General features: G+C 36.0%; 2 protein-coding genes and 1 long non-coding RNA gene across 3 annotated transcripts; 1 reads left to right on the top strand and 2 right to left on the bottom strand.

The window, feature by feature from the left end:
- Positions 1-2,272: 2,272 nt before the first annotated feature.
- On the bottom strand, positions 2,273-4,371 carry LOC127518784 (uncharacterized). Its single transcript, XR_007931659.1, has 3 exons — positions 4,133-4,371; positions 2,689-3,076; positions 2,273-2,458 (listed from the first exon to the last, which is right to left on the bottom strand). It is a non-coding gene; the product is annotated as an uncharacterized LOC127518784 (long non-coding RNA).
- A 5,302-nt stretch (positions 4,372-9,673) lies between these two features.
- On the top strand, positions 9,674-15,788 carry rnd3b (Rho family GTPase 3b). Its single transcript, XM_051904955.1, has 5 exons — positions 9,674-10,049; positions 10,199-10,286; positions 12,232-12,341; positions 13,926-14,054; positions 15,017-15,788. The coding sequence occupies exons 1-5, from the start codon at positions 9,942-9,944 to the stop codon at positions 15,260-15,262; spliced, it is 681 nt and encodes a 226-aa protein (XP_051760915.1). The 5' UTR covers positions 9,674-9,941; the 3' UTR covers positions 15,263-15,788.
- A 460-nt stretch (positions 15,789-16,248) lies between these two features.
- On the bottom strand, positions 16,249-26,114 carry LOC127518368 (sterol 26-hydroxylase, mitochondrial). Its single transcript, XM_051904952.1, has 10 exons — positions 25,789-26,114; positions 24,725-24,915; positions 21,859-22,058; positions 21,261-21,458; positions 20,466-20,629; positions 20,137-20,303; positions 19,804-19,885; positions 19,511-19,714; positions 17,742-17,851; positions 16,249-17,552 (listed from the first exon to the last, which is right to left on the bottom strand). The coding sequence occupies exons 1-10, from the start codon at positions 26,014-26,016 to the stop codon at positions 17,519-17,521; spliced, it is 1,578 nt and encodes a 525-aa protein (XP_051760912.1). The 5' UTR covers positions 26,017-26,114; the 3' UTR covers positions 16,249-17,518.
- Positions 26,115-26,646: the final 532 nt, after the last annotated feature.

The following is a 26,646-nucleotide window of genomic DNA, read 5'->3' as shown; positions in this document are numbered from 1 at the left end:
ATTTTATCCCCCGGAACGTGATTTTTACCGTGGGAGCCCCCCTGAAATGCGATTGGGCTAGTTTTGAGGGGCAATTGGGAGAGTTTTGTTGCGAAAACCTGGCAACCCTGAGTAAAAGTTAATTTTTTGAGTGCAGTCTGGGGAGGAGTTGGAGGGCCCTTATCTATTTCAGCATGACAACGGGTCTCATTCACAAACAATTGTGTGGATTAATCATACTTATACACATGGGCAGGAGAACTTCTGATGAAAAATATGCTGCCTTACAAGATGAGGCAGCAAGACGTGTTTAACTGAACTTTCATTATGGATCAGCCAGTACTGATAACTGATAATGATAATGTAAAGTAATGTTATTTCATTACTTACTGAATGGATTATTGTGGTGTTTCGTAGACACCAAATAATATTCCAAGTTGCCGTCCCCAAAGAATGTGTAACTGAAGGACTGGAATGCCTGAGAGATTTCAGAATGATGTAAGGATTACTAAACACATTTAATTGTTTATACATTTGCATTTTTTATGGAGGAGTCAGATAGAGAAGACAGGGGCAACAGGTATAAATAATGAGAAATTGTTTCTCTCATGGGGTTTTCAAAGACAAAACATCCTGAGTTACGACAAGCCACCACATGCTGTCATTTCCCATAACACCAAGTGAACAGGTCGAATCAGAGATACCTGCTTTCAGTGCATTGCAACACATATGTACTACTAGCCAGAGGCACGAAACCATTACTATATAGAGCATGAAAAAGGTGCTTGTGGTGATGTGATTTTAGTTGATATGACTTGTTTTTTGATATGTGAGATGAGTGTGATATCTTAACACATTGGAAACTTTTCAGTATTTCCATTTAACTTACTGGCACTGACTCAAAGTGCGAGTTGCATGTTGGTACATAGCTAATGGTGACAGTACCATATGAGGAAAACTGGATTTTTCATTGAGATTAAATCAGTTTTTGAAAATGCATTAGAGAGAGAGAGAGAGTTTTGAATAACAAAAGGTTGTCACACCATGTTTTAACATTCTTTATAAAACGGTTAGTTCTTATCCTTGATTCTGATTGGTCAATAGCTGTGTTTTATTCACGATAAAACACGGCTATGACCGCTTCACCCAACGGTTCTGTGTATCACTACACAACACCCTTAGCAACCACTCATAGCAACGTAAACTGTTTGATCTCAATTTATATTGTTCATTGAAGCTAACTGTACTATGTAGAAGAGTATTGTGAGAAAGAGATCGAGTGAGCGAGTTTATTACCTGCATTCAGATTTAGCATTTCCTTCAGGTCAGTCCTATGTTCATAATAAAAAAAAATGTTTAAATGTCTGATGTATTATCTTGTCCTTTTAACAGTTAAGGGGTTTTCCCGTGACTGACAGCACTAGTCAAAGCATTTGTCAGTTGCGTCTTGTTCCGTGTTCACAACAATTCAGTCTTTTTTTTTTTAAATATAAAAGTATTCGCTACTGACTGACACACTCATAAAGACAGTCTTTGCCACCATCTAATGGTGGAAAAATGTAATTTCTGTTGCTGTTCACAGTCAGGGACTATTTTTTCCGGCGGAAGGAAGGCTTTTAGTGATTTTACTTCATGAAAGTTGCATTGATACAGTGTGGTAACCGTTTTATAAAAGCAATAAGGTACTCGAGGCTAGTGCTGTATCGTGAATAAGTCACGCATTGTGCCTAACAACGCCCTTCAGCCGTGACTTATTCACGATACAGCACAGCCTCTCGTACCTTATTGCTTACCTATAGTCTTTGATAATTGTATGATATTTGAGTCTCCTTGCATGCTAATCGAAAAAGTATGTACCACGCCTAATGCATTTTACACTTATATAAACTATTGTTGTTTAGTATTGGAAGTGTTTATATTTTTTCTTTGGTAATGTTTTATCTTGCCTGTAGCACAAATCCGGGACAGCAACTGGTGCACTGTAAAACGAAAAAAAAGAAAAACATACACGATGACCCTGGGTTTGCCACAAACTTTCAATCACTCATAAGCTCTCATGAAATCTAAATATACACCCCGTCCTTCTAGACTGTCCTTGCACTTAATATAATGTAGTTATTTTAGTTTGTTTCATGTCTCTGTTGTGGGAACAGCAGATTTCTGGCAAATTGCCTCCATCTCCCTCTTTACGGTTCAGTCTAAAATCAAAAAGCGTTTTTATCAGGTGAGGAGCTGCCTTGTAACAGAAGAGGCCCATGTCTGATGTTTAACTTTCACATTCCACAGACTCACACAGTTTGTTATTCTTTATTCTGGTGGTCCAGCAAGGGTTGCGAATAACATTTTCGAAAAATTGTGTTATCAGATCCATGTGTTTCCACACACATCGAGTGACCACTACCTCTCAAATTGTTGAGTTCTGTGTACAGCACATGTGGTATTTCTGCTCAGTCAGCACCAGCTGAAGCCAATAGGGTTTCTAGGGACAGAAAAGGAAATGACACAAACAGAGAGAGAGAGACATGAATACAGATACTCTTAGAGCATCACCTGGGAACACGCTAGTTCTGTTACAGTAAAATAATCAGAGCTGCATTCAATAAAATCAAAATAAATATTGTGCTTATTACAGTTTGCTATCTGAAGACAAAGAAGTTTAGTCAATTCTCAAGTTGAAGTGGAAACCCTGCTGAAAAATCCAGTACAAACCAGCATTCCATATTGGTCCAGGCTGGCTGGTTAGAGCAGGGCTGGACTGCAAAACTGAGCTGGTCCATCAGCACTCCTGTTTCCCCTGGTGACCAGCAAACCACCAAACAGCATCCCATGCTGGTCCCAGCACGCAAAACATACCTTATGCTGGTGATCAGCAATGCTGAATTTTTTAGCAGGGAAAATAAGCATCACATAAGTGTTTACATATGTGATCAGTATTCTTAAAAGCATTTCTATCATGATTTGTAAATGATCCAGGATGGAGACAGTTCTTGTTGGTTGACTGTGAGGATGTGGTATTCATTCAGTCATGGAGCAGCTTCTTGTTCTGGCTGTCCTCCAACCTGAGAACATTCCTGCTCTGGGTTGTGCTCTTAAACTGCTGCTGACACAGAAAAACAGGAGGGTGTTCACTATTATTTTCAGTATATAAAAATAATAATGATAAAACATAAGATTTAATCTGTTATTCATTCATCATTATTACTGTTTATAATGATCATGTTTTGCACCATACACAGAGCGTAAAGCAAAACATATGATTCATGTGATTTTTGTGTTAAGATACAGACGTTTGGAGCCAGCAATATTGCGAAACTGTTGAGAAAAGAGGACAAACCAACCACAAGACATTCTTTTCACATTTCATCAAAAGCTAGCCCTCCCTATAAGGTTGAAAAGTCCCTTCATGGCTGCTTTCTCTTAAAATATCTTGTATATTGACCTCATGGTGAGTGCTCTTTGGGACAAATGACAGATTCATCATATAAGAACATAAGATCATGGGACATTCAACCCATTTTCAACTTAGTTCATTGTTGCAATACTGTTATAGCTGGACTGAGGCTTTTCTGATTATCCATATTTGACATAAAATCCACATGAAAACAAAACAAACATATGACTGCGATTTACCATATCTGCTGCTTTTTAAGGTAGTTGTTTTAAAAGGACTGACTAAAATTCCTCCTTATGATAATTATTCTATCTTGCACCCTCTGAATCACGTTTTCAAGGATATTTGTTTTCTCAGGGACTATATCTTGGTAGGCTAGGGTAAATTCAGACAAAATTGGGCATATTTTGTTAAATAATTTAGAACAGTATTAAAGTGCGTACTCGCATTTCTGTTAAGTCAGGTCTCTTTTATCATTTTATGTAGGAAGTATGTAACAAAAATCAGAAGACAAAGTAAGTGGTTTCAAAATGGGTCAATTGAGTGCGAAATCGCCATTATGAACTAGGCCAGTTTTACCTGACATTATCCTATAATTTGGTTATACACTGCTCAAAAAAATTAAAGGAACACATTGAAAACACATCAGATCTCAATGGGGAAAAATATCATGCTGGATATCTATACTGATATGGACTGGGTAATGTGTTAGGAACGAAAGGATGCTACATCATTTGATGGAAATGAAAATTATTAACCTACAGAGGACTGAATTCAAAGACACAGCGAAAATCAAAGTGAAAAGATGATGCAGCAGGCTAGTCCATTTTGCTGAATTTTCATTGCAGCAACTTGAAATGGTACTCAGTAGTTTGTATGGCCCCCACGTGCTTGTATGCATGCCTGACAACGTCGGGGCATGCTCCTAATGAGGCGACGGACAGTGTCCTGGGGTATTTCCTCCCAGATCTGGACCAGGGCATTACTGATCATGTTTTGCACCATACACAGACGAAAAGCAAAATGATTCATGTGATTTTTGTGTTAAGATACAGGCGTTTGGAGCCAGCAATATTGCGAAACTGTTGAGAAAAGAGGACAAACCAACCACAAAACATTCTTTTCACATTTCATCAAAAGCCAGCCCGCCCTATAAGGTGGAAAAGTCCCTTCATGGCTGTTTTTTCTTTAAAAATATATTGTATATTGACCTCATGGTGAATTTGATATGAATTCAACCATCTAATAAACACATAAAAACAACATATATGTGGGTTATAGCTTGCCGCCACAATCATACATTTATTTTTTTCTATTAAAAACATTTTCAGACCTTTTTTTCTGAAAAAAAATTGAATGGGTGTTATCTTTTGAACTTTTGGCATGAAAACAAACAGGTTTCAACCAATCTTTCATGATTTTTCATGTTCATCGCTATTTCAAATTAAAGGTCTGAACATGCCTTATGAGTATAAAAATATTCTTGTTGCAAACTGATAAATTACTTCTCCTCTATAATTTATTTTGAAAATCATATGAAAACTAGAGATTGTAAGCTTTCAAATGATATATAGTTTGTCAAGATTAGTTTAGGTTCAGTATAGGATATTACTGTTTTAATAAAATTTTAATTAAACTATATTTATTTATTCCTGTTTTTGAAAAGCTGAATTTCAGCAACTATTACTCCAGTCTTCAGTGTCACATGATTGCTCAGAAATCATTCTAATATGCTTATTTGGTGCGACATTTCTTATTATCAATGTTGAAAACATTAATGTTGTAGAAACAGTGATACATTTTTTTTTTTTCAGAATTCTTTAATTGAAAGTTCAGGAAGAACAGCATTTATTTGAATAAGAGTATTTTTTGTAACAATGTAAGTCTTTACTGTTCCTTTTTAATCAATTTAATTAGAGTACTTGCTGAATAAAAGTATTAATTCCTTTAAAAGAAAAATTCTTACTGACCCCAATCTTTGAACAGTATAGTGTAAATGTTAGAATATTAATATACATTTTGCTGAAATTTCATTGCAGCAACTCAAAATGGTGCTCAGTAGTTTGTATGGCCCCCACGTGCTTGTATGCATGCCTGACAACGTCGGGGCATGCTTCTAATGAGACGACGGATGGTGTCTGTATTTCCTCCTAGATCCGGACCAGGGCATCACTGAGCTCCTGGTCAGTCTGAGGTGCAACCTGGAGGCATCGGATGTACCGAAACATGATGTCCCAGAGGTGTTCTATTGGATTTAGGTCAGGCGAGCGTGGGGGCCATTCAGTGGTATCAATTCCTTCATCCTCCAGGAACTGCCTGCATACTCTCGCTACATGAGGCCGGGCATTGTCCTGCACCAGGAGGAACCCAGGACCCACTGCACCAGCGTAGGGTCTGACAATGGGTCCAAGGATTTCATCCCGATACCTAATGGCAGTCAGGGTGCCATTGTCTAGCCTGTAGAAGTTTGTGCGTCCCTACATGGATATGCCTCCCAGACCATCACTGACCCATCACCAAACCGGTCATGCTGAACGATGTTACAGGCAGCATGACGTTCTCCACAGCTTCTCCAGACCCTTTCATGTCTGTCACATGTGCTCAGGGTGAACCTGCTTTCATCTGTGAAAAGCACAGGGCACTAGTGGCGGACCTGCCAATGCTGGTGTTCAGTGGCAAATGCCAATTGAGCTCCACGGTGCCGGGCAGTGAGCACAGGGCCCACTAGAGGACTTCGGGCCCTCAGGCCACCCTCATGAAATCTGATTGTTTGGTCAGAGACATTTACACCAGGGGCCTGCTGGAGGTTATTTTGTAGGGCTCTGGCAGTGCTCATCCTGTTCCTCCTTGCACAAAGGAGCAGATACCGGTCCTGCTGATAGGTTAAGGACCTTCTATGGCCCTGTCCAGCTCTCCTAGAGTAACTTTCTGTCTCCTGGAATCTCTTCCATGCTCTTGAGACTGTGCTGGGAGACACAGCAAACCTTCTGGCAATGGCACGTATTGATGTGCCATCCTGGAGGAGTTGGACTGCCTGTGCAACCTCTGTAGAGTCCAGGTATCGCCTCATGCTACCAGTAGTGACACTGACTCTAGCCAAATGCAAAACTAGTGAAAAACAGTCAGAAAAGATGAGTAGGGAAAGAAATGTCAGTGGCCTCCACCTGTAAAACCATTCCTGTTTTGGGGGTTGTCTCATTGTTGCCCATCTAGTGCACTAATTTCATTAACACCAAAGCAGCTGAAACTGATTAACAACCCCCTCTGCTATTTAACTGACCAGATCAATTTCCCAGGAGTTTAACTGACTTGATGCTGTTCTCTGATTAAAAAGTGTTCCTTTCATTTTTTTGAGCAGTGCACTTAAAATGAAGACATTTACTGATTTTTTTTTTTTTTTTTTGAGTCATAATGAATTATTATAACATTTTAATTTAGAAAGTTATTTAGATAAATAGGCAAAGAAGAAGCCTTATCTGTAAAAAATAAACGATCTAAGGACTATAAATCGCATTACCATTCGAAAGTTTGTGGCCAGTATGTTTTTTTTATTTTTTAAGAAATTGCGATGCATTCAAAAGTGATCGGTGTTGCAGATAACGCATTACAAGTAATGTGAGTTACGTAATCAGATTACTTTTTTCAAGTAAGGAGTAATGTAAAGCATTACTTCTTAATTTACAAACCCGATTCCAAAAAAGTTGGGACACTGTACAAATTGTGAATAAAAAAGGAATGCAATGATGTGGAAGTTTCAAATTTCAATACTTTATTCAGAATACAACATAGATGACATATCAAATGTTTAAACTGAGAAAATGTATCATTTTAAGGGAAAAATAAGTTGATTTTAAATTTCATGGCATCAACACATCTCAAAAAAGTTGGGACAAGGCCATGTTTACCACTGTGTGGCATTCCCTCTTCTTTTTATAACAGTCTGCAAACGTCTGGGGACTGAGGAGACAAGTTTCTCAAGTTTAGGAATAGGAATGTTGTCCCATTCTTGTCTAATACAGGCTTCTAGTTGCTCAACTGTCTTAGGTCTTCTTTGTCACATATTTCTCTTTATGATGCACCAAATGTTTTCTATGGGTGAAAGATCTGGACTGCAGGCTGGCCATTTCAGTACCCGGATCCTTCTTCTATGCAGCCATGATGTTGTTATTGATGCAGTATGTGGTCTGGCATTGTCATGTTAGAAAATGCAAGGTCTTCCCTGAAAGAGACGACATCTGGATGGGAGCATATGTTGTTCTAGAACTTGGATATACCTTTCAGCATTGATGGTGCCTTTCCAGATGTGTAAGCTGCCCATGCCACACGTACTCATGCAACCCAATACCATCAGAGATGCAGGCTTCTGAACTGAGCGCTGATAGCAACTTGGGTTGTCCTTGTCCTCTTTAGTCCGGATGACATGGCATCCCAGTTTTCCAAAAAGAACTTCAAATTTTGATTCGTCTGACCACAGAACAGTTTTCCACTTTGCCACAGTCCATTTTAAATGTGCCTTGGCCCAGAGAAAACGCCTGTGCTTCTGGATCATGTTTAGATATGGCTTCTTTTTTGACCTATAGAGTTTTAGCCGGCAACGGCGAATGGCACGGTGGATTGTGTTCACTGACAATGTTTTCTGGAAGTATTCCTGAGCCCATGTTGTGATTTCCATTACAGTAGCATTCCTGTATGTGATGCAGTGCCGTCTAAGGCCCGAAGATCACGGGCATCCAGTATGGTTTTCCGGCCTTGACCCTTACGCACAGAGATTGTTCCAGATTCTCTGAATCTTTGGATGATATTATGCACTGTAGATGATGATGACTTCAAACTCTTTGCAATTTTTCTCTGAGAAACTCCTTTCTGATATTGCTCCACTATTTTTCGCCGCAGCATTGGGGGAATTGGTGATCCTCTGCCCATCTTGACTTCTGAGAGACACTGCCACTCTGAGAGGCTCTTTTTATACCCAATCATGTTGCCAATTGACCTAATAAGTTGCAAATTGGTCCTCCTGCTGTTCCTTATATGTACATTTAACTTTTCCGGCCTCTTATTGCTACCTGTCCCAACTTTTTTGGAATGTGTAGCTCTCATGAAATCCAAAATGAGCCAATATTTGGCATGACATTTCAAAATGTCTCGCTTTCAACATTTGATATGTTATCTATATTCTATTGTGAATAAAATATAAGTTTATGAGATTTGTAAATTATTGCATTTCTTTTTTATTCACAATTTGTACAGCGCCCCAACTTTTTTGGAATTGGGTTTGTACAACAAAATACCTGAGTTACTTTTTCAAATAAGCTTTCAAACAAGTTACTTTGTTTTCCCATTTATTGACTGACAGCACTCCTACCTCCATGTTGAGAGAAATCAAGAGTAAGTGCAGAAGCGCTGTGAGTGCTGTGTGAACATGATGGCTATTATAGTTCTAGACTAAATATGAGCATGCTTACTCATCTCACTTGCACAAAGGAAACCTGCAATAATTAAAATGTTAAATAATCCAAACATTATGTATTTAATCTCACTTTATTACAGTAAGCAATGTCTTTGCTGCTGCCTGCTGACCTTCAATGATCCAATTCAACCATACTAGTAAGCAAAAATGACTTAAATGAGTTAAAGATTACATTTGTGTTACCTTTTTTTTTTTTTTTTTAAATTGTATTGTATTGCTGAAGTAAGAATGTTGGACTTTCTTCTCCTGCCTGATTTCACCTTTGGTGCAGCTGTTCTTTTGAACTTTCTCTTCATCAAAGAATCCTGAATAAAATGTAGGCCTATCACAGTTTCCACTAAAATATTAAGCAGCACAACTGTTTTCAATATTGATAATAATAATAAATGTTTCTTGAGCAGCAAATCAGCATTTTAGAATGATTTCTAAAGGATGTGACTGATCTGGATGGCTGCATAAAATTCAGATTCTGACAGGAATACATTAGATTTGAATTAAAAGATATTATAGATAATAGTTCACAATATTAGCCTACTGTTTTTTACTTTATGTTCACTTTGTGAACATAACAGACGGCAGTGTAAGTGAAAACAGTTTTAAGTTAAACAGTTTCATATTAACAGACTGTTAATATGACAAATTAATATGACTAACTGATCACATCACAGTTCTCGGATGTGACTACATCTGTGTTTCTTCGGGCTTTTGACATAGCTCTGCAGAAAATCCTGTTTCTTTAGCAGCATTTGTATCTTTCGAGGGTTGGAACGCGCGGCGCGCCCTCGCGCGCTGGAATGTGAGCTGCTGCGAGGGGCGGTCTCGCGCTGCGCTCATCACACAAGTATGTGGATGTTTCACAGACTCCAAAGCGAGACGGTCGAAGCGGTTTATTTCTCAGCGCAGCACCCAGAGGATGCGCCTCTCGCCTTTTACAGAGATTTAGCGTTACAAATAACTCATCTTTATCACAACCTGAGGAGCACCGAAAGTAATTTGAGTCCTGGAATCTTTCTCTCTTACTGTAACATCATGGACAGACTGCAGTCTCGAGGTCACCGGGTTGATGTTCAGCGACAGTGAATGAAGATGAGGTTCAGTTAGTCCATGATGGATCACCATCACGATATGAAATGTAAAATAGTTGTGGTCGGGGACACTCAGTGTGGGAAGACGTCTTTATTAAATGTTTTTGCCAAAGACTCATTTCCAGAGGTTTGTAGAGAAAAGTCGCCTCTAAATAAGAATATTAATTTGTTTTTTAATGTCATTTGTGTTATTGGTGCAAAAGTGATGTAGCGTTTTAGCCGTGAGTTAGTCATTTTGTTTAGTTAAACATCAAACTTTGGATCTTTCTCTCGCAGAACTATGTTCCTACAGTGTTTGAGAACTACACAGCCAGTTTTGAGGTGGACACTTTGAGAGTTGAGCTCAGTCTTTGGGATACTTCAGGTAAGAGGAGAAAAAGCTCTGATGTAGCTAATTTGATGTTGTTTTTATCCAAGCCTACATCATGTGAATCCATACACATGCACATATTTATTGGTCTTCATAGAAGCTGTAATGCCATTTTTGAGGTTTTAGGCTTTGTGGGATATGTGATGTAGTTTTCTAAAGGTCATGTCCCCATGAACCTCATATTTTTGGTGGACTGGAGACTGGTTGAGGACCACAGATATTCTTGTCAGACTGACATGATTCATCACTTATGACAAAATTCATAAATATAAATCTTGAATATGGTGATGATGAGGTTGAAGAAGAAAAGTGGACCAGTTTTATATTTTATTAACGTATACTTTTAGATTTTGGTTGCGGCTTTGGTTCAGGTTTTTCTTGTCTAAAACAATCTTTACGGGTATCTTGGGTTATCTATACAGTTCAGTTTAATAAGCTCTTCGTGTTGCACTGTCAGCATATTAAGAGCCATGGTTTTCTGAAGCAATGAAGAATAAAAAGTGTTGTGGAACTTGAAAAGGTTTTTCAATGGAATCAAGCTGTAAAACTGTGTTTGGTTTTCACTGGAAGCTTGTAAACTAAACCAGTCCACCACAGATTGCCTATGATGTTCTCACTCTTGTCTCCCACACTTCTAGAATGACTCAGATGAATGTTGTTAATGTTAGGTAATACTATTCTCAAAATAAACTTCACATGTGGTATTATCATGGCACGATTTTTCATATAGCAAAAGATTGTTTGCATGATAATGCTTTCTTTAAACAGTTATGTATTTGTCAAATTTGAACTGACAGTTATCATCTTTTCCTTCCTCATCTATGTTTTTATGAGCAACCCATGAAGCTGCTCACCATGGACAGTCACAGACATTTCAAAATGAGACCTTTAAATATTTCAGTAATGATGGCTAATGATCTGAGGTTTGAACTCATTTCAAGCCCTACAAACTTTCTAGAGCATATTCAACACTCACCTCCCAGAATAGCACTGTAACCTAATTTGCTGGGCTTGAATCATGGGTACATGTGCTGTCTTCCTATGTAGAGGGACAGTGACTTGCACAGGGACCCCATAGAAAACAATCAAGTATCCGTCCAAGTTCAGAATGTCCTAAGAAGATTTTACTCACAGTGATACTGAATAAATAAATGGATAGATAATGATTCACTTTTGAATTTTAATTATTTGAATTGAATTATCGACTTTTTTACTGTTTAATGACAGTAGTTATATAGTCTATGTAGTTTATGGGGATGTTGTTTTATACAAATCACATGCTATAAAGTAATATTTCTAAAAGAAAAGAAAGAATGCTTCTCTCAATCTCACTGATGTTTTTACAGGACAGATGTGCATGGTTTCTGGCACACTGCATTGTGTCGCCAAGTCTGCCAGAAGCTTTTATCAAAAAAAAAAAAAACAACAACACTTAAACTTAAAAAATTAAAACAAAATTTAGAAATGTTGTTTTTGTCAATTAACTGAACATTTCTAAAACTAAAACTGAAATAAAAATAAATTAAAGCTAAATAAATATATTTTAACTAATGATTTAACTAATAAAAGTGACAAAACATCACAACATTACTAAAACTACAAGCTAATTCAAAATAACAAATACTATAATAGTATATAAATAATGCTAAAATAACACTGATTTGTATACTGTTGAACTCTGTGAAAGATTGTCAATATAAATAACATTTCATTGCGGTTCAGATGAGTTCAGTTCAAGTGTACATATGGAATAAATCTAATAGCAATATTCCATCTTAAAACAAATTCAGCTGCATAAATGTACCATGCTAACATGCTGTGTTCATTGTTTAACTTATCAGTTTTTCCATTGCACTGTCAGGTTATTGTTCAGATTATTATTTATTCATTTATATTAAGTAATTATTTATTAATACAGTGTTTTTGTGTCTATTTGCAGGGTCTCCATACTATGACAACGTGCGCCCCCTCTCTTATCCGGACGCTGATGCAGTTCTCATCTGTTTTGATATCGGTCGACCAGAGACTCTGGAGAATGTGCTAAGGAAGGTAAGCTGATTTAAAGACATTTGTTTATCAATGCTGAATGTTTATAAACTGTTGTAGCTCTCCTGAATTGTGGTTGGGATATTTTCACAAGCCCTGTCTTTGTGACGATGAGAACAAAAGTCCAGACATCTGAGAGAAGAGTCCAATGAATGAGAGAGGGAATGTGTGGGAGGACTTTGATCCTTTGACTATCACATGAGGGGGAGAACGACAACCAATAAGAGCTTGTTTACGTTGGGTCTCAGAATCATAGAGCCTTTGTGTCACAGAATGCCTTGTAACCTCTGATGTCATTTTGAGACAAGAGGTTTTGAGAGAGCAAGAATTAGCCACACGTTTTGGGCCGCTTCGGTCTCCAATGGTGTCACTGACTATAGTCTCTCTAAGCGAGGTGGTCTGTGCAACTCTACACTGATGTCATTGGGTGATTCGAGGTGAACTACTAGAGAACATTACGCTTTACCATGTCACCCATGTTGGGGTCCTCCACTGACTAGAAGGTGGCATGATACTTAAAACTAAAGTGTTTTAATAATTGGTCATGTCATGGAGTCATGAAGAGCTATCATGCAATCACAGATTTTTAGGGGTCCTGAGATAACAAACATGGTATAGAATAGCTGGATGTCATATAAACAATGTAGAAAGGAATTTGTGGGGCCAATTACACTCTTGAAATCTTACACTCACAGCTAAATCCAATATTAGACAGCTAGAAGATTACTTAAAATTAATAATATTATATTCTTGTCTTTCAAAGGAATTTTAGGTTTTGTTTTCTTAGTTTTTGTAGTTTTACAGATATTATGATAATATTTATATTAATCATATTACAATAAATGTTAAAATAATTAATACATTTTGTAATATTTCATATATATATATATATATATATTCAATTTTTTATTTTAATTTTAGTAATTTTTGTGTGCTTTTATTAGTATTTCGAGCAGTTCGAGTTATAATTTTCAGTATTGCTTTTGCTTTCAGTTACATTATGTAAATATTATTTGTATACTTTCAGGGAAGTAGGGAGTGTGACGCCGTTTCTTTTTGCATATATCTTTATTCTGTGTTTTGGGTTAAGGGAGTTACGGAAGTTGCTTTGTAATTTTCTTTTTATGTTTTTTTTTTATTTTTTAGGGAATTTAGAGGGTACTTAAATTAGTTGTTTTTGTTTGTTATTTTGGCCTGGTCCACTCCTGAATTTAATCCCTTTGTTTATGATTTTCATTATATATTGTTAATAAATTTACCTTTGTTAAAAATTTATTTTCGAGTGAGCACACATTCATTTATGTTACGGCTAGCCCTAGACAGTCGTATCAATGTATTCATTTATTTTTTATTTCAGTTTTAGTACTTCTAGTACTTCAACTTCAACTTATTTTATTTAAGTTAGTTGCCAACATTTCTAATTTTTAAGTTTTTCATTTAATATTTATTTTGATTATGTTTTATTATAAAAAACCTCTTTTAATAGTTTTAGTAAATGATATATATATATATATAATGTAAAATATTATGTGTATTATATATATTATGTGTGTCATCAGTGTAACACCATGTTTTTAAATCCTTTAGTGGAAGGGGGAAATTGAGGAGTTCTGTCCCAATACTAAAGTACTTTTGGTTGGATGCAAGTCAGACTTACGTGCAGATCTGGCCACATTTGTGCAGCTGTCCAATGACATTCCTTCATCGTATGACCAGGTGAGTTTTTTTTTAAATCATTTTATAGCTATAATCAAAAAGAACAGATGTAACATACAACTTTTAGAAGCTTGTACTACAAAATAATGCCATTAGATTAGGTATCTTCAACCAAAGACCCCTCTGATGGTGGATAGTGTTGCATTTTTAGCCTGGGCTATAATAACATGCATACAGTTCCATATTAATGTATTTACAGACTTATGATGCTTAATGTTGCTTGCAAAACCATTAAAATAATCATTATTGAGGCACACATTACACTTTAACTTTACTTGATACATTTTAATGTGGACAGGACAATGAAATATTTGCCTAAACTTTAGCTTTGAAATGAGCTTTATATTAAATTTTTAAAATGCATGTTTTTTCATACATGCACATTAAATCTAACATTAAAGGAACACTCCACTTTTTTTGAAAATAGGCTCATTTTCCAACTCCCCTAGAGTTAAACAGTTGAGTTTTACCATTTTCGAATCCATTCAGCCGATCTCCGGGTCTGGCGGTACCACTTTTAGCATAGCTTAGCATACTTCATTGAATCTGATTAGACTGTTAGCATCTCGCTAACATCTCACGATGTAACTACAGAAGAGTCAAGTTTTAAATAGGAAAAATATTGAAACTCTTTGGTCAGTTTTAAGCGAGATGCTAATGGTCTAATCGGATTCAATGAACTATGCTAAGCTATGCTAAAAGTGGTACCGCCAGACCCGGAGATCGGCTGAATATATTTGAAAACGGTAAAACTCAACTGTTTAACTCTAGGGGAACTGGAAAATAAGCCTATTCTCAAAAAAAGTGGAGTGTTCCTTTAATTGGCAGACCGCCTGCAGTACCACCACAGACCCCCTAGGTCTGTTAAAGACCCCTGAATTAGATGATCAGAAATTATTTTAGTTAAGTATTTAACTGTCCATTAACTGACTGTGTAATTTCTGACTTTTTGTGTCTTTTAGGGTTCAAACATGGCCAAGCAGATCTCGGCCCCTTACATCGAGTGCTCAGCGCAGCAGTCTGAGAACAGTGTGAGGGACATTTTTCACATAGCCACATTGGCCTGCATCAGTAAAAGCAACAAGAATGTGAAGCGCATGAAGTCCAGCAGAGCCACCAAGAGGACGTCACACGTATCTAACAGACCTGAGTTGGACTCGGTGTCACGCCTACACAAGACCAAGACAAAAACCTGCACAGTCATGTGATTTCAGAAGCCATTTCATCTGCATGCATTCCTTCTCCTATCAGGATTCCTTCTAAAAGTCCACTGGGAGAATTAATGGGATATGAACTGAAGGGAGATATTTTGCACTTCACTAATATTCACAATATGTACCACTGAACTGAGTGAGCGACGTGTATTAATGATGATGCATTCTATTCTCCCCTATTTAAAAGCACCTCAGAACATTTTAGGCATCATAAAAAACCTAAAGCAGGGAAAACATCTGTTCCTATGTACTACCAAATGAGCACTTATAACTTTGTAGAAGCTGTCCAAAGAAGAATTTCCTCTGGATTTTGTGTTGTAATATTTCATTGCAATGTACCCCAGTTTATGGACGTAAATAACTTCTTAGAGTAATGTGGTCAGTGCTGCTAACCTCAGTCCTGTCCTATTAGATCTGACTGCACCAAAAAGTGTCAAATGTCACAGATATGCATTGGAGGTAATTTTTTCCTATATGAGATATTAATCAGGCAATAAATGAAGTATTCCTGTCGCAAACAGTTGAAGTAGTAAACTTATGTCATTATATGCAAACACATTCCAAACACTATATAGCCTAAAACTTTTCTAAAATCCTTTATGTACAGTATGCAGATTTAAAGGATTGCCTATATTCTTTCTTTAAAAGAACTTGCATGGCAACCACTTATGATATTTTATATCATTACTTTATCAGTGTTGTTGAATGTCTCAAGATCATTCAGCTGAAAAAAAAAAAAAAAATCAGATGAGTTGTGCTTATTATATATATATATATATATATATATATAGCCTATATATACATACTATTTTCTCTTTTCTAAGAGATGAAAATTACACAAGTGAAGAAGTGCAGAAAAATTAGAAACGTTACAAAATAGATGCAGTCATGTGGATTTTAGCATTATGGATCTTCCCCAAAAACAATCTACACACATAAAAGATACACAAAATATATACTAAAATACAAAAAATAAAAAGTGTTTGTAAGAATGTAGATCTTTATTAAATGTAAAACAATTTCTTTGCATCCTAAAATTATTATTTCCATTAGTGTATTTTTGTGACCAAAAGCAAGTTTATAATGTCTGTACTGATACATGTATCAATGGTTCTTTGATTTATTTAACTGGCAAAATGAGTGTTTCCTACAGCATTCTAATCTAGAGCATTCAGTTTGGTCCAACACTACCATCTGCTGGGCATATATTGGAAATTCGGGAAAAAAACCAAAACATTAAAATACTGTACTAAAAATCCTTACAATTTTTTTTAAAGTATACTGGAATCTAATTCTCAAAAGTATCCAGGTGAGAATGCAGATTAAGGAGTCAAAAGGCAAACCACCTACAGAATAAAATTTTAGCGAGGAGGGGGAATGCAACTTTTATGATAAATTTTATGTTGGGAAACAGGAAAACATGTTAAAAATCATCACAGAATTCAAAATCACAGACACATTCCTTTTGAAATTTTTTCTAGATTGTTTTCATGCCATTAAATGTATCAGCTCTTAGACGTGCACTGTGAAGGTCTATAGTGTCAAACTGTACAGGAAAATCTCATTTTATTTGTTGAGATAAAAGTGGAGCAGGTAATGACAAAAATAAGAAGGATGGAATCTTTCAGTTTCTTGCATTTACAATTCTCACCCACATGGGGGCATCAGTGGAGTTTCCTATCATATCTCTAGTAAGAGAAGGATTTCATGCAAACACTGGACAGGTGTTGCAACATGTTTAATATGAATATTATTCTTACCAGCAAGGACAATGTAAGCTGAAGTTAGACATATTAAACTGCAATATTATTTTTCTTCTAAATATAAAACAATACAATTACAAAAATTAAGGTGCATTAACAAAAAAAAAAAAAAAAATAATAATAATAATAATAAGATGACAAATTAATCCACATTCAATTATTAAAACAAAAACATTTATACAATGTAATGTTAAAAAATGATATTATATTTACAGCATATCAGTATTTATAACAGTAAAATAAGTATTTGTTTATTATAAATAAAGGCCTGGTTTCACAGACAGGGCTTAGATTAAGCCAGGATTAGGCCTTAGTTAAATTAGTACATTTAAGTGGCTTTTCTTAAACGTGCCTTAGAGAAAAAAAAAAAAACATTACTGGTGTGCATCTTGAGACAAAACAATGGCACTGACATATTTTAAGATATATCAGTTCAAGTTGCTTTCAGTTAAGACAGCTCAAACATGCATTTTAGTCTTGGAGCAGCTTAAGCCTTGTTTGTGAAACCGGGCAAACAAGTCCTGAAAAAGGCAACATTAAAGCCATGTAATTTAGTCAGCAATAAGCATTGTTGTTATATTTTGCAATTATACAGTATGTGTCATATCAAATATGTAAACAACATCATCTAGAGGCACATTGCTTTGAGAAGTGCACAGTTATTTATACAGAAGCATTTTGCTTTGACTGGTTCATCTTGCTCTTTTTACCTGTCAATAAACTGAAGGTCTATAGATGTGGCAGGGACCAGCAGAGTTCGTGTGATCGGCTTCACAGTCCTTCCTGTAGGGTCTGGGCGCACTTCATAGTGTTTAATTAACTGCAAAAGAAATAAAATAAAAGCATATTGATGTGAAACATGTATAGTTCATTGAAGGCCAAATGCTCAAAACATAAATCTTAGTTACTCATTGACAAGCAGAATTATCTCTGTAATAGCAGAGAAGGTTGGATCAAAGGTGAAGGACTGCAGACTAGTCAAATATCTAAAACTAACACACTAATATGATTAGATAAAATGGGTCAGGACAATTATTGGAGACATGGATGGGTTCAAAATTCATGGACTGACTTAAAAGTGCATTTCTTTGTTTTATAGGTTTTAAAATCATTTTCATTTTAAAATGTGGCCTCAGACTCACTGTATATACCCAGCTAACAAAAATATGTTCTAAGAATGGTTTGCTAATGTTCACATTAAGATATGAAAATGTTATTTTTCTGAATGTTCAAAATGTCCAGTTTTTTAAATGTTTTAAAAACCTTTTTCTTGGTTTTGAAATCATTAAGGAAACATTCAATTTCATCATTCTACAAACATTTTGAAAGCTAACTTTTTAATGTTCCAAACATTCAGAAACATGACGAACGTCCAACTAAAACGTTTCAGAAAAAAACATTGTATAATAAAGCACTAATAAGCCCCAAGAAGCCGTGGTTTACAGTGAATTTATAACAGCTAAAGGGCGTTGTTAGGCACAATGCGGAGCCCAGTGACTAAAACCCCCTTAGCTGTTATAAATTCACTGTAAACCACGGCTTCACGAGGCTTATTGCTTTTATAAAACAGTTACCACACAATACAAATATTAAGGCCAAAAAATATGTATCAATGCAACTTTCATTAAGTAAAATCATTAAAGCCTTCCTTTCGCTGAAAAAAATAGTCCCTGACCGTGAACGGCAAAAGAAGCTACATTATTTACGCCATTAGATGGCGGCAAAGACTGTCTTTATGAGTGTGTCAGTCAGTAGCGAAGACTTTTACATTGAAAGAACCGAAACTTGTGAACACGGAACAAGACGCAACTGACAAATGCTTTCTCTGTCAGTGTCAGGGCACGGGGAAATACAATATATCGCAGCGGACTTTCAAACGGATTTTTTTATTACGAACATAGGACTGACTTGAAGGAAACCGCTATATCTAAATACAGGTACACTCGATCTCTCTCTCACAATACTCTATAATACAGTAAGCTTCAATGAACAATATCAATGAGAACAAACATATGTTTACGTTGCTAAGAGTGGTTGCTAAGGGTGTTGTGTAGTGATACACAGAACCGTTGGGTGAAGCGGCCATAGCCATGTTTTATCGTGAATAAAACACAGCTATTGACCAATCAGAATCAAGGACTGGAACTAACCGTTTTATAAATAACGTTTTTGTGCTAATGTTTTCATAACATTATTAAAGATCAGATAACTTTGAACAAATGTCCTTTTAATGTTACTGGAAGAGCACTTTTTCATAACTTTGAAAGAACCATTTCCAGAACATTAGCCAAAATTCTGAGATTGGGAACGTTCCCTATTAGCTGGGTAATGGCAAAAATGTGAATATGCCATCAGATTCAATCATCTGCATGTGACGGTGAGGTTAAACAAGAAAATTTTTCTACTAATACAATAATACAAACATCACAGCTATACAATGGCGCTGACAGTGACTGTGCTGACTGATATGCATTCTAACCCGGGACAAGAGGAGGTACATCTCCAATTCAGCCACTCTGCGGCCCAGGCAGGCCCGAATGCCGAAGCCAAATGGCACAGACCCAAAGGGGTGCTGGTTTAACTGCTTTTGCCCCCGGATCCATCGCTGGGGGAGAAAAGCAGAAGGATTGGGGAACACCTTCTCATCATAGGACACCGCAAAGTGGCAGAGGTGGAACAGAGTCTGGAAAACACCGAATTCACAGCACTGATTAGTTTTGACCATCTATTGACAGATATGTTTATGGAATGGAGCTTTGTAGTTCAGCTTACATTTTTAGGGAACAGATGGCCACCAACCACTATTTCATTTTCAGCAACGACACGAGCATTCCCAGGAACCACTGGATATAAACTGAGAATGCCAGAGAACATGTTTGGAGGATTAATTTAGCAGGATAACACTATACTTGATGTGTCTAAAATCAAATACTGTATTGTAGGTACTACATTTGGTTTGACTTGACTTGGTTTGACTTGCTAGTATGGAAGTAGGCAGAGGTACTGTTTTGTCTCTGATGCTGAACTAGCATATTAGACAGCTCTTTTTGCTCTTATTAAATATGTTTGTAACAGTATAATGGAGAGATACAGTATATAATGTACCGAAGAGTCTCTCTAACGACGGCCTTTAGCAATGGCATCCTGGTGATGTCATCACTGCAGGGCACCTTGTCACCCGGGCAGACGCTGATCACCTCCTCATGCAGCTTCTGCTGGATCTCTGGCTCCCGTGCCAAGTGATACAGCGCCCAGGAAATAGTGTTTGAAGTCTAAATGGAGCACACATCAAAAATTCTCAATTTAAAACACTTTGCAAATTAGTGACACTTATTATTTTCTTTTAGTTTTAAATTAAATGTTGCAAATTGTGACGTTGTTTATAAAATGAAACTACACAGTGCATTGCCTCTGTAAAGAGTGAAGATACTTACAGTGTCGACTCCAGCCAGAAGAAGCTCTGTAATGCTTCCCAAAACCTCAGTGAAGGACATCTGTTCACTGATCAGAAGGTGTGTGAGATACTCGCCCTCCACTGGCTGCCCGTGTTTCACCATTTCCTGAATCTCTGTCATCTTCTTTTGCACCAGTTCATCCGCTGTGCAAAAAAACAGCATACTTAAGGATGACTGCCATGTTGTTACCTGATAATGACAACTCATTACTATAGTTTGAATATAGTTGCTCTACACCAGCATTCAAAAGTTTGGAGTTGGTAAGATTTTTAATGTTTTTGAAAGAAGTCTCTTATGCTCACCAAGGCTGCATTTATTTTATCAAAATACAGTCAAAACAGTAATATTGTGAAATATTATTACAATTTAAAGCTGAACAAAGCTGAATTTTCAGCATCATTACTCCAGTCTTCAGTGTCACATGATCCTTCAGAAATCATTCTAATATGATGATTTGCTACTCAAGAAACATTTCTGTTGAAAACAATTGTGCTGCTTAATGTTTTTGCTAAAAAAAAATTCAGGATTCTTTGATGAATAAAGCGTTTTTTTGTAATATAAATCATCTTTACTGTCAGTATTGATTATTTTAATTCATAACAGTATTAATTTATTTTCAAAAAAATCTTAATCTCTAACTTTTGAACTGTAGTGTATATATAAAATTGTTAATTAATAAAAACCATTTTTAGAAATAATAATAACTGTATTATTTTTAATATTTATTTATTTATATATATTTTTAAAACACAACAATAATAAAAATAGACTAACCAACTTTGAACAAATGGTCCCAAACAGCCACAAAATGCTTCCAAAAAGGCATGTAGGGCCAGAGAGATTTGGGAAACAGGATCACAATGGGAGAAAGCCGGAACATTTCCCCCACAGAGAAGATAAACTTCTGTGTTTCTTCAGGAACCTCATCATTCAGACACCCCATACGAGTTTCAAATAACACTGAGCATATTCCTTGTGAAGGAAAGAGAATAACAATATTAGTGTAATGGACACAATGCTTTTTACCAAGTATATATAGTAAATATAGCAAAGTACAACAAAACAATAAATCCTTAAATTTATCCTTAAGTCCAAGATATATGAGAGCACAATTGCTTTCTAGGTATTCTTTTGACATTGATCTATTTGAAAGGAAGAGAAATTAAGATAAAGTCAGCTGCACATGCCTAGAAGCTATGAACTCATCAAGGCCGATGCTCTTTATAGGATAACCAGTGGCCTTTGTTATCTAATATGTGGCATTGACCCTTTGTACTCACTTGATTCACTCCTGTAATTCATTAAAACTGCTCATATGAATGCCTGAGAATGCCTAATTATCTTGACCTTGAAATTACACAGCATTATTTACCTTCAAAGGCGAACTTGTACAATTCTCCTGCCAGGTCATACACCACAACGTCATTGCCTTTTGTTGTCTTAAGCTTAGCCACCTTCTCAATAAAGTCGCTCACCACAGCATTAATGGCATTAGTGTAGGAGGACACGTGTTTGGGCTTCAGCATGCGAGGATTCAGTATGCTTCTGATGCGTTGCCACTCTGCTCCCATTCTGCCACAGGACAATAAATATTATGAGTACTGTCATTTCTGTAAGCATAATGACTGTCACATCTTTGCACAATAATTTGCTAAGATATAGCATTTTATATTCAAAATAAGTTCAGAACATTGATTATGAGGTATTTTTAATCAAATTTATGCAGTTATCTCATGGTCATTCTACGATTGACCTCTGAACAATGAAAGAGTACACTTTTAAAAAATAAAGATTCCAAAATGGGGTTTCGATTCCATAGAACAATTATGGGTTCCCCAAAGAATCTTTCAGTGAACAGTTCATATAAGTACTATTATATTCTTAGTGTTAAGAATTTTTTTAATAATCTAAAGAATCTTTTTCCACTATAAAGAACCTTGTGTGCAATGGAAAGTTTACATGGATGTTAATTTTTAAGAGTGTAGGCCTCTATTATTGCTTTAGGTTTGGCAGTTGTTAGGGTTCCTTAAAACCAGTTTCCCCACTTACACTTGCATCTACACTGTGTTCCAAATTATTATGCAAGTGACTTATCAGTAGGATTTCAGTACAATAAACATTCAGATTTTAGTTTTTCAAAGAAGTGTTTGTTTGTTTTATTTCTCATATCTTTTTTTAAATAACTGGTATCTCAGACAGGTTTATTAAGTAATTTGCTAGGTCTTCTTAGGGAAATAGAAAACCTACTTAAAGAGGTTGTTACACATTATTAAGCAATTCACAGTTCTCGTGCAATATGGGAAGAAAGAAAAATCTTTCTGAAAATGAAAAGAAATGGTGCAATGTCTTGCAAAAGACATGAAGACATATTGTGTGAAAACTGAATGGAGATTATCAAACTATCGCAAGATTTTTGAGTAATTTAAAGTACAAGAGAACTCGGTCAAAAAAATTATTGTATAAAAAGGACAGCTATAAAGGTAGTAAAGACATTGTTAAAATAGTCATTGTGACTACAGTGGTTCAACCTTAATGTTGAACGTTAAGCGACGAGAACACTTTTTGAGTCTGCGTTCTGACGTAGAACCTGGAAGCGCTGAAAGTAAATAGCATAGGAGAATGACAGGGGAGAGACGAATTTGTTGGATGAAGTCGTTATTTTTGTTTTGTTTTTGCGCACAAAAAGTATTCTCATCGCTTCATAACATTTAGGTTGAACCACTGTTGTCACATTGACTATTTTAATGAAGTTTTTACTACCTTGAATGTGGTAATTACATTGCTTTCTATGAGGGATAAAAAAAAAAAAAACTCTAGGATTTCATCAAAAATATCTTAAATTGTGTACCGAAGATGAACAAAGGTCTTGCGGGTTTGGAACGACATGAGGGTGAGTAATTAATGACAGAATTTTCATTTTTGGGTGAACTAACCCTTTAAATGGAGTGGCCACTCACCAACCATCCATCTAGTGGGTGCCCAATCCTGCTCCTGGAGGGCCACTGTCCTGAGGAGTTTAAGTCCAGCCCTAATTCAACACACATGAACCAGCTAATCAAGGTCTTACTATAGGCTAGAAACTTCCAGGCAGATGTGTTGAGGCAAGTTGGAGCTAAACTCTGCAGGACAGTGGCCGAGTTTGGACACCCCTGATCTAGACCACCTATAGTATGGTATTCGTCAGTGAAAAAAAATTCCAAACCCACTGAAAATGTTTCTCTTTGTGAGCCTTGTTTAGGGGTGGCTGAAATGTAACTTTATGCACAACTGCCAGCCTGCATGGAGAGGATCTAGAGACTCCAGAGACATCAGTGGCTTCAAATACCTGTTTAATGCTCTTTTTTTTATTATTTTTTTTTATAGCTGTCCTTTTAATACAATTATTTTTTTGACAGAACATTTCCTTAATAAGCCTTTATCTGACCAAGTTCTCTTGTACTGTAAATTACTCAAAACTCTTATGATAGTTCGATAATCTCCATTCAGTTTTCACAAAATATTAGTTGTTTTCATGCCTTTTGCACCATTTCATGCTTTTCATCTGCAGAAAGATCTTTATTATTCCCCATATTGCATGAGAACTGACTTGCTTAATTGTGTGGAACAACCTCCTCAAGTAGGGTTTCCATTTACCTAAGTAGGCCTGGCAAAACAAACCTGTATGAAATTGCTACCAGTTATATAAAAAGATATGCAGAAATAAAACAAACAAACACTTTCTTTGAAAAACTAAAATCTGAATGTTTATTGTACTGAAATCCCACTGATATGTAACTTGCATAATTTGGAACACAGTGAATTGATTGCTTCGCAGAAGGCAACTCCTAAAGGATTCTCTGGAATTTCATTATTCAGTGTTCACTGTAAGACCTCAAAAACAATTCCCTATTTGTCCCACTAAAATGGGTTTATGAAGCATACAAATTACAAGACCTGTTTTGGTTCATTGTTTAACACACATAACGTGGTGTGTCCTCAGTCATGTTTCCATTTTGTACATTACTCACTTTCAATTGAAAGCTGCTAGCTATTTAATACATGTTCAGACATGCACACAATATGTCTATTTGACAAATGGTTTTAAAAACATCTGCAGATGTTTGTGTGTGTGTGTGTGTGTGTGTGTGTGTACTTTTGCAGAATAGCTGACAACATTATGGCTGTACATTATCTGTGCAATGAATGAGTGACGGATGAATGCTTGTGCCAGTAGTACTCGGGTCTCCAGTGTCACTTACTCTGTGAGGGGTCCATAAGCATGATTCCGGAGTTTCCGGTAGCCTCTCCAGTGGGGCATGTCAGTGCGGATGGGATGGCGACCCTCTTGCCGCAGAACCTGTTCTATGAGGTCTGCACTGGCTACATTAACAACAACCAATGGTCCATATTTGGACTTCCAAAGTGGGCCGTAGATTTTGCTGTGCTCTATCTGCATTAAATACAAATTTTAAAGTAAATAAACAAAAAAGATTTAATAAAACATTTTAACTTCACAAGAACCATGGAAATGAATGGGAGACGAATTTCATCTAGTGAAAACTTTTAGTGCTGCGGCCAAACAAAATCTTACTGAAAGCTAATTTTTAAGATATCAAGTTCAAATTTGGAACAACTTTTTTAGATTTATGGCTTTGATTTTAGAAGCTTTGCAGTTTTAGAGTAAATTGTGTTTTTGAAAATATATACTTCATATAAAAATTGAAAATAATATTTTTGTGCATTTTAATATTCCGTAGTACCTTTTTAAAGTTAACTTTTTAAAACTTTTTTTTTCACTTCAGCAATAATTTGCCAAGTGTCTTTGAAAAGACATCAAAATTAAGTCTGTGCTCTAAAGCGTTCAAAATTTATGACGGTTTAAGTTGGAAATTTCATTTTCAGGTCTATGCTCAAAAAGTGAATAAATGGAATGTAACTAGTGTAAATATAATTTAGTACCATAAAATCCCCTAAAAATACAAAATATTAAATAATTCGAATCGAACTACAATATAGTAGGTCTACATTCATTTCATTGAAATGAATAAAAAATAAATAAATAAAAAGTTCATTTTTGACCGACATGCGAGAAGCACCAGAGGGTTATGTTAAATTTATAAAGTTTGTGGTTAATGTAGGGATGTATGAACGCTATTCACCTATTCGTTGATTGTGGATATAATATTTTCATGTTTTCACGGAAAATGCAAACTCATTCATTAAATTTAGTAAAAGATTTAAAACATGGACCGCACATGAAGATTTCGAGCTTAAACTAATATCAGTCCAACACTGAACCTAGTAATTTTTTATGAACCTTTACCTGCATTTGATGTGTCGTTTGAAAATAACCTTTTCCAAAAAGCCAGTATAATGATGTCATAAAGCTAGGACCATCCAAGTCGTCCATGGTTTTTTGTTTATCGCCACCTATCAGTGTACTGGATGTCCGAGTCCCAGCGCTGAGGAATATCGATGTCAGGCATTTTATTCCACTGTTGTCCTGCTTGCATAAAAACAATCCAGTTCTAAGCAATGAATTTGAAAACATATTTAATCAAGCAGTCCACAGCACAGTGCACGTACAACAGTCCTGCTACAGCAGTAGTCTGCCCTGTAATGGCAGTCTGTGCCAGAAGCAGCTCTTCCCCTACGCATGAACTTGAGTAAACTCGCGTGATCAACGGCTTCTTGTTCAGACTACCCTTACAAACATTTACCTCCACGGCAACCATCGTTTCTGCCAAAATACTGTTACTACTATAAAATCATAATAAACAATGTAAGAAGCTTGCTGAGCGTTACTGTAATTTCAAGGGAATATATATTTACATATTTTTGAAAGAAATCTCTTATGCTCACCAAGGCTGCATTTATTTAATCAAAATTATAGTAAATCAGTAATATTGCAAAATAATATAATTTTAAATAACAGTTTTCTATTTTAATATTTAAAATTTCTGTGATGGCAAAGCTAAACAATTACAACAATGTAAAAGTTTTTACTGTCACTTTTAATCAATTTAACGCATCCTTGCTGAATACAAGTACAACCTGAATTCCAGAAATGTTGGGACGTTTTTTAAAATTGAATAAAATGAAAACTAAAAGACTTTCTAATCATATGAGCCAATATTTTATTCACAATAGAACATAGATAACATAACAAATGTTTAAACTG

This window comes from Ctenopharyngodon idella, chromosome 9 (assembly GCF_019924925.1).
Source record: "Ctenopharyngodon idella isolate HZGC_01 chromosome 9, HZGC01, whole genome shotgun sequence".
Classification (NCBI taxonomy): Eukaryota; Metazoa; Chordata; class Actinopteri; order Cypriniformes; family Xenocyprididae; genus Ctenopharyngodon; species Ctenopharyngodon idella.
Note: the sequence above shows the minus strand (reverse complement) of the source record. Positions and strands in the feature narration are given on the sequence as shown.